The sequence below is a fragment of the Diachasmimorpha longicaudata genome, chromosome 14, assembly GCF_034640455.1.
Source record: "Diachasmimorpha longicaudata isolate KC_UGA_2023 chromosome 14, iyDiaLong2, whole genome shotgun sequence".
Lineage (NCBI taxonomy): Eukaryota > Metazoa > Arthropoda > Insecta > Hymenoptera > Braconidae > Diachasmimorpha > Diachasmimorpha longicaudata.
Window position 1 is genome coordinate 518,099 of NC_087238.1, and position 10,720 is coordinate 528,818.

The 10,720-nt window shown below is 45.8% G+C and overlaps 2 protein-coding genes across 2 annotated transcripts; one reads left to right on the forward strand and one right to left on the reverse strand.

Moving 5' to 3' along the window:
• Positions 1-3,418: 3,418 nt before the first annotated feature.
• Positions 3,419-7,406, reverse strand: LOC135169119 (uncharacterized). The gene is made up of 8 exons (XM_064133856.1): positions 7,364-7,406; positions 5,055-7,237; positions 4,590-4,979; positions 4,488-4,548; positions 4,381-4,436; positions 3,936-4,307; positions 3,614-3,851; positions 3,419-3,570 (listed from the first exon to the last, which is right to left on the reverse strand). Exons 1-8 carry the CDS (start codon positions 7,404-7,406, stop codon positions 3,419-3,421), a joined length of 3,495 nt encoding a protein of 1,164 aa, XP_063989926.1.
• Positions 7,407-8,631: 1,225 nt separating this feature from the next.
• On the forward strand, positions 8,632-9,786 carry LOC135169121 (uncharacterized). The gene has a single exon (XM_064133857.1). It carries the CDS (start codon positions 8,632-8,634, stop codon positions 9,784-9,786), a length of 1,155 nt encoding a protein of 384 aa, XP_063989927.1.
• The last annotated feature ends 934 nt before the right edge of the window (positions 9,787-10,720 follow it).

The window sequence follows — 10,720 nt, forward strand, 5'->3', positions numbered from 1 at the left end:
CATCCTTTAGTTGGTCGAGGGTCTCGACCACTGTTGAGGCTCTGGATCCGAGGCTTTCGGCAGTGGCCTTGTTGATCTGCTATAAATCTAATACCTTGTTGAACAATGTCTGAGCCACTAACTTGGGATCCTCATATCTCCTGACTAGTTTCTGCTACGCCTTCTCGTAGCTTGCTGGCTGCGTGTTAAATGTAGCGAGGAGCTCTGCTGGTAGTCCTTTCAGAAATGTTTTCAGCCACATGAGTTATTTAACTGGGGGCATGCTGTCGTCATTCCCTACCATCATCAGGAATGACTCACTGAACTCCCTCCACTCCTCTCTCTGTCCGTCAAAGGGCTTGATTTTCAAAGTCCCTAATTGATGAGCGTATGTGGACTCTTGCGCTCGAGCTGCATCCCTGACGTTGATAATCTGACCTCTGATTTGGCCCATCAGGGTTAAGCAGCCTCTCTTGTTACGAGATGCCTCCTCATATTCATTGCCCTCATGATGTTCATGATCTTCGGGGAACCAATCGATTAATTGCTCATTGATTTTGTTGAGTTCTGCCCACTCAGACACAACAATATCACGTTGGCTTTCCAACTCCTCGAGGGTGTACGGAGCCTGCGCCTCTTGTATTCAGTATAGCTCCTGGTATACCTCTCTGATCACCTGAACCTTCAACTTCAGCATCCTGAGTTTGCTGCGTTGAGGTGCGGTGATTTCCTGATCGGAGGCCCCTATTTCCGAAGGTCTCACTTTAATGGACTTTGTCGGAGCTGTTTCTACTTGAGGGACTCATTAATTCCTGTTAATTTGATTTCTTCAGCTGCGTCCGCCCAGGAACTAGATTCCTGTTGATTATCCTTAGGTGTGAGGGTTGAGGTGTCAGTGGGTTCGTTGCTATCACTCATGTTGATAACTCTTCTTTGCCGATCCGTTGGTAAGTCTCGGTGGTTACCGATTATTGTAAATTTGGTGTCGGTTGGTTATCGACTGCGCCGCTGCGATCGCCACCTGTTTCTGGACCAGCTCGGCCCACTTGTTGAGTCTCCGCGAAGGTATCCGAATGCTCCCGAATATTCTCGAACACTTGAGGAATTTATATGTTGATATGACTGACCTTGTCCTTTGTGTAAGATGTAAACAAAGTATTCAACTGCTAATCCTTCGTTGATTGTCCTGCGTTGGAGTCCTTGCTGGCACTTGTGTGAACCTCGAAATTTCCAGAACCACGAGGCGTGCAATTTTCCCACATACGGCAACTTCACTTTTATTTCACACTCACAATCCGGCTCGAAGGACCAATGTTTAAGGAGTTTCTGAATTTAGGGTGGATGTGGGAAGAAATCCTGGTGAAGGATCCAATGGTTGAGGATTAACCCGGGTGGAAAAAATGCACTTCACTGTTGAAAGTCTTATAAAAGGTTATTGGGGCCACGTGCCACCAAAGTAGAGGTTTTTACACTGTTTTACACTTAAAACCGGTCATGTACAAAACTATATTTCGATAAATGTCTATTACACTAATTGATGATTACTGTTGAATAACTATAAATTTGGCTAATGAGGCCTTCTATCTCTGAAGGAGATACACTCGGTGAATTTCTGATTGTACAGGGGAGATTTTCTAGATGTTAATAAACGTTACCGCCCTCGATGGATATTTACGATACACTGGGGTAAGTTTTCGGACTTCCGGGGTCAGCTCGGCGGTCTAGTGACCCGAAGTGTCGCTGCTGACCTTTTGGTTTCGACTGGGGGGCTTAACGACTAATTGGCGCTAAATCTTTACATTTCAAACATAATCAATATTTATAATTGAATTTCTGGCAAAAAAACCGTCTTGACAAAATGTTGTAAACCCATTTGTTTACAAGAAAATTGTCAAAACGTCTTTTTTGATGGAAAAATCCCGAAAACCACGGGCATCCCCCTTGGCATTCCGCAGCTAATTGTTTAAATGTTAATTATCTCATGATGCAGGAGGCCTACAGTATTTTGTCAAAAGATCTTTTTATTGCAAATTAAATTTACAACAAGAAAGGTCTCTTGACAACATCTTGTAAAAGAGCCTCTTATCAGGATAATTAATAATAAACAATGCATCTCTACATTCCCAGGGGATGGCTCGCGATTTTCGCGGAATCCGGCGCAATAAACGCGTTTTCTTGATTATCAACTAAACAAATGGATTTACGGCCTGTTGTCATAAGAGATTTGTTGCAGAGAATCAAATTGTCTACAACAAATGTCTTATGGCGGGTCCCGTAAATCCATTTGTTTATTTAATAATTCGATTTGAAATTTAAACAAAAATCCGCGATTAATTGATAAACGAAGACGATTCCGCGATTTTTATCATAGATAATGTTTGAGATAGCGACGAGTATGCGGTGCCGATTTGGGATCGGTGGGAAAAATAAAAAGACACGAAACACGTTAGCTGATGGGAGATGTACTGTTTAATTTATTGTAAAACAATTTGAGGCGTAACCTCGCGTCTTTCGAGAGAACTTTGTCACAATAGATTATTAATTTCAATTCACGCCCTGCTGGTGATATACTAGAACAGTTATAGAGTACGCGATTGAAAATTGAGGTTTTCTTGGAGATATTTAATTGAGAGATAACTACAAACACTTGAACGTCTGTTGTTCGTCAACGCTGTAGATGAACTGGGGTTCAGAAACGTCCGGTGAGTAGACGAGTCTACACACGTGGTAGGTTTTGATCCATCTAAAGGATTTTGAGAGGAACTATTTGAATCTCAATAACTAAAAGTGATAGCTAGTTATCATCGCGATAGGCTCCAATTGGTGATGTACAATTTGGTAATTATGGAGAACACTATATTCTGATAAGTTGAATCCAATTTCAATTTGCGAATATTCTATCGAGAATTACTTATTGCGTATTCACTGTTGATCGTTGAGCTATTCTAGACTGTTTGAGACTGAGCCTGATAGAGACTGAGAGTATATCTGTTTTTGGATCTCTTTATATACCCAAGGGTTGTTTTGATGGGATTAGCAACCCAAGGATTTGGAAGGTTCGAGACGAATTCCTCAGTTTGAATGTTCTCGCATTCTTCGCTGGAGAATTGGCTGAATTTTCTCTCTCTTTTAAACATCCCGGGGGCCATTCATCATCAGGGATGATGAATTATCTGTCTTGAGATTCTCTTTTACGGTGGATGGCTTTGGTGGGTGTCTAATCCTCTTCTTGCTCTGGCTCCTCCTCTGGAGGTTGTTCTGCTGGAGATGGAGCTGGTGCTGGTGATCCTCTCTAAGATGGGAGTTCCATTTTGTTGGGTTGGAACTGATGCTTTTGAAGTCCTGATGGTTGCCACTGTGGTTAGGCCATCTGCTCCTGGGTGAATTTCTATTACTCTGGCGAGGGGCCATTTTGCTGGAGGATAATCTTCGTCGATCATCAGGACCATGTCTCCAACCTCGATGTTCCTCTCTCTCTGGTTCCACTTATAGATGGCTTGATATCATTGGAGACACTCTCTAGCCCATCTGGACCAGAACTGCTGGATTTTTTGAGTAACCAGATTCCATCTTTGTAGTTTTCTGGGCTCTCTGTTGAGGATGGTTGGTTCTGGTATGATCTGGAGTGGCTCACCGATCAGGAAATGTCCTGGGGTGAGTGCTTGGAGGTCTTCTGCGTCATCCATCATTGGAGTGATTGGCCTCGAATTCAGGCAGGCCTCGATTTGGATGAGGATGCTGTTGAGTTCCTCGTAGGTGAATGTTGATGATCCGAGGACTCTCTTGAGGTGGAACTTGGTGGATTTCACAGCTGCCTCCCATTTGCCACCAAAGTGGGGTGCTCTCGGTGGTGAGAAGCTCCATTCAGTCCCCTGTGTGGCGAGGGCAGCTTAAATCTCGAGGTTCTCTCTAGAGGGTTGATTGTACAGCGTCTTGAGTATTGATGCTGCGCCAACAAATGCAGTGGCATTGTCGCTGTACATCACTTCGGGGATTCTTCTTCTTCCGGTGAATCTCTTATATGCCCCTATGAAGGCATCTGTCGTCTGCATGGACACGAGCTCGAGATGAACAGCTGATGTGCTGAAACAGACAAAAACTGCAATATGCACCATAGATGGTTGGGCGTTTGTAGGCCGCCATTTGAGAATGGGAAGTGGACCTGCATAGTCCACTCCCGTGTGGAGGAATGCTCGTGTTGGTGAAGTTCTAACAGCCGGCAGTGGTGCCATTTGCTGTTGAGCCTGGCGTCCTCGGTGTCTGATGCAGATGGCACATTTCTGGATATGGGCTCTGACAGTGCCTCTGCCACCGATGATCCAGTACTTCTGTCACGTGAAAGTTAGGGTGAGTTGTGTCCCACAGTGTAGAGTTTTTCGGTGAGCTTCTTCGAGGACTAACGTCGTTAGTCGAGACTGTCGAGGCAGGATTGCTGGGTGAATCTCTTCGGGATCCAGCTGTGAGTTTTTGAGACGGCCTCCTAGTCGGATAATTCCGAGCTCATCTACAGTTGGCGTTAACTTTGCCAGAGGATGGGTCCGTGGTACTTGAGCGTTTCTCACGAGCAACCTATGAACAGAAGCAAAATATTGAGCTTGAGTTATTTTTACCCAGAATGTCCTGGCCTCGGTGAGTTCTCTGATGGCGAGGACGGGCGTCTGGGGAACTGGCTGTCTTCTAAATCGCTCGATTGCTCTGTTCAGTGTCGCTGTTACTTGGAGTACCTTTTCCATTCTGGAGTACCTGTTGAGTAGTTCGGCTAAGGCATTGATCTTCATGGCCACTGGATAGGATAGTGATGGTCTTGCTTCGGTTGCTGCTACTGCTGGAACTTCGTCTATTGAGGAAGGCCATTCCTGGGGATCCTGATTAATCCATTCAGGTCCGGTCCACCATAGGGGATGTACTGCTAGTTCTTGAGGGGCTATTCCTCTTGAGGCACAGTCGGCTGGATTCTCCTTGCCGCTGATATGTCTCCAGCTTGCATCTGGGAGTGTGTTCTAGATTTTGATGACTCGGTTTTGGACGTAGTCTTTCCATCTTGAGGGGTGTCCTTTGATCCATGCCAGGGTTACCATAGAATCTGTCCATAGGTGAGTTTCTTCTTCCTTGAGGTCGAGCATCTCTTTTGTGATGACCACTAACTTCGTAAGCAGTACAGCTGCGTTGAGTTCAAGACGAGGAATGGTCATGCGCTTGATAGGAGCCACTCTTGTTTTTGCGCACACCAGTACTGTTGAAGTAGGCTCATTAAAGTTCTCTGTCCTGAGGTACACTACTGCACCCATTGCTGCGGTGGAGGCGTCTGCGAATCCATGGATTTGGATTCTCCTCGTCTTGGATGAAATTCTCATCCATCTCGGTACTGAGATTTGATTCAGCGTATTGAGATTGAGCCTGAAGTCTTTCCATTGGCGTTGATAGTCTTCTGGTAGAGGTTCATCCCGGTTGAGTTGTAACTTCCATAGATCCTGGATGATTATTTTCCCTCGAGTGACTACTGGTGCGATGAGTCCCAATGGATCGAAGAGTTGAGCTATTTCTGATAGTGTTGTCCTCTTCGTGAACACTGCTGAATCAAACTCCTTTGATTTGTATTGGAATGTATCACTGGTTTGATGCCAATACAATCCAAGGACTTTGGGGATAGGCTCTTGGAATTGGATTATCGATTGAGTTGATGATATTCCTAATGTCTCCAAGGCTTGTGGACAGTTGCTGCTCCACTTCTGGAGTGGAAACCCGCCTGCTTGGTAAAGACCATTCAGCTGCCAGGCGATTTCTCTGAGTTCTTCTGCGGTTTCTGCTCCACCATAAATGTCATCGACATATCTGCCTTTGGTGAGTGTCTCAACTGCGGCAGGATATCGATGGTCTTCGTCCTCTACTAATTGCTGGAGCACTCTTAGAGATAGCCATGGAGAACAGTTGAGTCCGTACGTAACTGTGGTGAGCTCGTAGGTGATGAGCTGTTGTTGCGAATTGTGCCACAGTATTCTCTGGAGATTCCACTGGTCCTTGTGAACGTTTATCTGTCGAAACATCTTGACTATGTCTGTTCCAAAGACTAGTTTGTGCTTTCTCAGCCATGTCACGACGTTCATCGTGTCTGCTTGGAGCTTCCCACCAGGATGGAGGATGTCGTTGAGGGATATTCCTGATGAGGTTTTGCTTGAGCCGTTGAAGACTACTCTCAATTTCGTAGTGAGTGCGTCTTCTCGTAAAACCCCGTGATGCGGTAGATAGTATGCTGTGGAGGGTTCTTCTTCTATTGGCGCTCGCCTCATGTGTCCTAATGCCTCATACTCATCGATGAAGTCTCTATAGAGCTTGGCATAATTATCGTCTGCCTTGAGACGACGTGCAACTGACTGTAGTTGCCTTGAGGCTTTGAGCTTTGAGTTGCCGAGTGCTTCTGCTGATGTCCTTAGAGGAAGTCTGACTGTATAGCGCCCAGTCTTGTCTCTTGAGTGCGTGGACTTAAATATTGTCTCACACTGGAGTTCATCTGGTGATAGCTCTGAGTTCTGCGTTGTGGGTAATTCTTCCTGGGTCCAAAATCTTTGAAGAAGCTCTAGTAGTTGTTCATTGGTGGATTCCTTTACGGCCGATAACGAAATCGTTGGTGAACAACCTTGGCATTCGATTGGTCCGGATAGGATCCATCCGAATACAGTTTGTTGGCCAACTAATTGAGTGTGACTGGAGCCGACTACTCTCTTCTTGAGGATCCGCCCATAGGTGTCAGCTCCTAATATGACGGCTATTGGCCCAGGTTTGAGATAGTCTGCATCGGCTAGTTGAAGACCTTGGAGTGGGTCGATCCTTGGTGATTTGCAGGAGAAGGATGGTAGCTTCACGGTGAGTTTCTTGAGGACGTGAGCTTCAAGGTCAACGTGTTCTGACCCGTCGAGTGCGTAGAGTGTAATTGAAGCTACTCCTCTGGTGCGTCCTGCGTTCGTCTCTGCGATTCCGATGAGCGCAATTGATGATGACCTTATTGAGAGGTAGAGAGATTCTACCAGTTGCTCGGAGATGAAGGATAGCTCTGATCCTTGATCGAGGAGCATTCTTATATTCAGTGTGAAGCCTCTTGGAGATTGGATTCTTGCTTGGGCTGTGGCTAGCAACACACATTGGTGAGTGTCTTTCGATTGGTGACTCCGCTGATTATTGAGTATCTTCTGATTGCGTGTCTCTTCTGCCTTACTGATCGTTGCCGTGTTGAGCGTAGTCTTCGGTGATGTACGTCTAGAGTCTGTTGAGTTGAGTGCGATCAATAAGGGTTCTGATTAAAGTGAATGATTTTTATACACACTCACTCGAATCTGTCGACTCCTTCTTCGGAGGTGCAATTTCTGCCTTTTAGGTGGAGGCTACTGGCTCGTTCTGTTGAACCTCTCCCGAGGTGTGTGGGCTGCCTCCATGGATTAGCGTGTGGTGCCTGCGTTTGCAGGTGCAGCACGTCTTTTGAGTCTTACACTTTGAGAAGACGTGTGGCCCTAGACAGTTAAAGCACAGTCTGGTGGTTGAGACGAAGTCGTTCCTCTTAGTTGGTGACAGGGCTATGAATTTGTCGCAATTCGCGGTCAACCTGCTTCCCACTCAAGAGTACCTGGCCTATGAGGGGTATAAAAAGGCCACCACATGGCGTCGGGATTGCTCAAAGTTGATTTATCAACTGAAAGGGCAAGGGACTCACAGCTGCCATAGGAGCAGTCGTTTATCTACGAGTTCAATGAGACAACGAAACACCAACAATCAGCTTGGTGTGTGCAAAAACAAAAGTTGCACCACTGAAAAAGCTAACGATTCCACGCCTAGAGCTAACCGCGGCGCTTCTGCTAACAAAAATTGTGAGCTGGGCACAACAAACATTGGAACTCAACGCAGAAACATACCTCTGGTCTGATTCTTCTGTAGCTTTGGCGTGGATCAACAGCCATCCATCGAGATGGAAGGAATTCGTTTACAATAGAGTAACAAAAATCCTAGAAGCGTTACCAACAGCCGTATGGAGACATGTTGGTGGGATTTACAGCCCTGCTGACTGCGCTTCACGTGGCATCTCACCGAGTCAACTCAACGGACATCACCTTTGGTGGAAAGGGCCTGACTGGCTAGCAAAACCGCCGTCAGCCTGGCCACAAAGTACAACGAGTTCTCCAATGGAGGTCTCTCTCGAAGAGAGACCAGCAACAGCTCACCCAGTGGCTGCTGAAGTTAGACAGTATCCACTGACAGAGTTCCTCAACAGATATTCTACTTTATCCAAAGTATTACAAGTCACCGCAACGATGAATAGAGCCATACAACGACTTCGAAGACAACCAACGCCTGAATCACCAGTATTAACAACGATAGAACCCAACGAAGCGAGGACATTCTGGGTTAAGGTAACACAAACCCAATACTTTGAATCTGTGTTTCAGAACCTGAACAGAGCCATCCAACTACCTCGCCAACACCCATTGGCCAAGCTCACACCGAGAATTGATGATCAAGGAATTCTCAGGCTTGGTGGACGACTAAAGAACTAATTGCTTGATCCAGACGAGACACCCGATTATCTTACCACGACAATCTCGCCTGACAACGCTCATCATCAACGAAGCTCACCAGAAAACACTGCACGGGGGAGTTCAACTCACCATGGCTCATATCAGACAACGATACTGGATTGTTGGTGGCAGAAAATCAGTGCACGCATTAATTTTGCGCTGTGCTGTCTGCACCAGATTCAGGGCAACACGAGCCCAACAGTTAATGGGTCAACTTCCAACATCTAGAGCATCGCCTTCAAGACCATTCCTGCATACTGGAGTAGATTATGCAGGGCCATTTCCAATCTTGAAGTGGAGACCAACGAACGCGCAACCATCATCGGTACATATAGCTGTTTTTGTGTGTTTCACAACCTCAGCGGTTCACCTTGAACTAGTCAACAGACAAACAACGGATGCATTTATCGCAGCATACAAACGATTTACTGGAAGGCGAGGCATTCCAGCTGTCATGTACAGTGACAATGCAACGACATTTGAAGGAGCAGCCAACGAACTCAACATACTCTACAACCAACAATCTTCAGAAAATCGACAAATTAGAGCTGCTCTTGCCTTCAACGGAACCCAGTGGCAATTCATCCCACCAAATGCTCCTCACTTCGGATGCAAGTGGGAGGCCGCTGTAAAGTCAACGAAGTATCATCTACGACGAGTATTAGGAACAACAACGTTAACATACGAAGAGCTCAACACGATCCTGATACAAATCGAGGCCTGTCTCAATTCACGGCCTATTGTTTCGATGAGGGATGACCCAGATGACCTTCAGGCTCTCACACCAGGGCATTTCCTCATCGGAGAACCTATTCAACTACTCCCAGAGCCATCTCAACTCAACACAAACATCAACAAAATCACACGATGGAATCTGGTGACCCAGAAAATACAACAATTCTGGTCGAGATGGTCCAGGGAGTGTCTTCAACGTTACCACTCCATCTACAAGTGGAATCAACAGCAACGCAACATCAGGGTGGGAGACATGGTCCTGATGACCAATGATGATCTCCCTCCAGCACGTTGGCCACTGGCACGAGTCATTGCGGTAAGGCCAGGGGCTGATGGACTAGTGAGAGTCGCAGAACTGCTCACAGAAACCGCAGAGATCCCAACGAATCCAGATGGATCACCATCAACGCAGATCATTCGGGTGCAACGACATCAATACACCCGACCAATAGCAAAACTTTGCTTGCTACCAACGGACCCAACACCAGCAGACCAACAAGATGACAACTAGAGACTACCATCAACAGAGAATTCATCATGCTTGATGAATGCGGGCGGGATGTTTAAAGTAGACATGAAAAAACGCCCCCCACCTTAACGACAAGTGATCGATGAATTTCGGACACTTCCGGAGTTCATCGGGTCACTGGTCATCCGCCTCTGTAACGAACTTGGGACCCCCCAAGTTAGTTACTCACCGTATATCCAACGTGTCAGTCAACGAATTTTTGATATTTGCTTCCCTTAACGACGCTCAACGTATTTTTTGCAATTCAACGATCAACGATTTCACACGGGTGAAAATCAACACGTCTATACATTTTTGTATAGTTTTTACAACTGGTGAGGAATGAATCGCGAAGGTTTTACATCCTAGTGCTTTGTGTCTTCACCTCACCCTCACTTCACCTATTCCAATTTTCCGACGCCCGACCACCCAAAAATCAACGTTCCTCAACTAAACAATGTTTAGCTGGCTGGCAGCTGTTGGTCCGGCTCGAAGGACCAAATGTTTGAAATAGCGACGAGTATGCGGTGCCAATTCGGGATCGGTGGGAAAAATAAAAAGACACGAAACACGTTAGCTGATGGGAGATGTACTATTTAATTTATTGTAAAAGAATTTGAGGCGTAACCTCGCGTCTTTCGAGAGAACTTTGTCACAATAGATTATTAATTTCAATTCACGCACTGCTGGTGATGTACTAGAACAGTTATAGAGTACGCGATTGAAAATTGAGGTTTTCGTGGAGATATTTAATTGAGAGATAACTACAAACACTTGAACGTCTGTTGTTCGTCAACGCTGTAGATGAACTGGGGTTCAGAAATGTCCGTTGAGTAGACGAGTCTACACGCGTGGTAGATTTTGATCCATCTATAGGATTTTGAGAGGAACTATTTGAATCTCAATAACTAAAAGTGATAGCTAGTTATCATCCCGA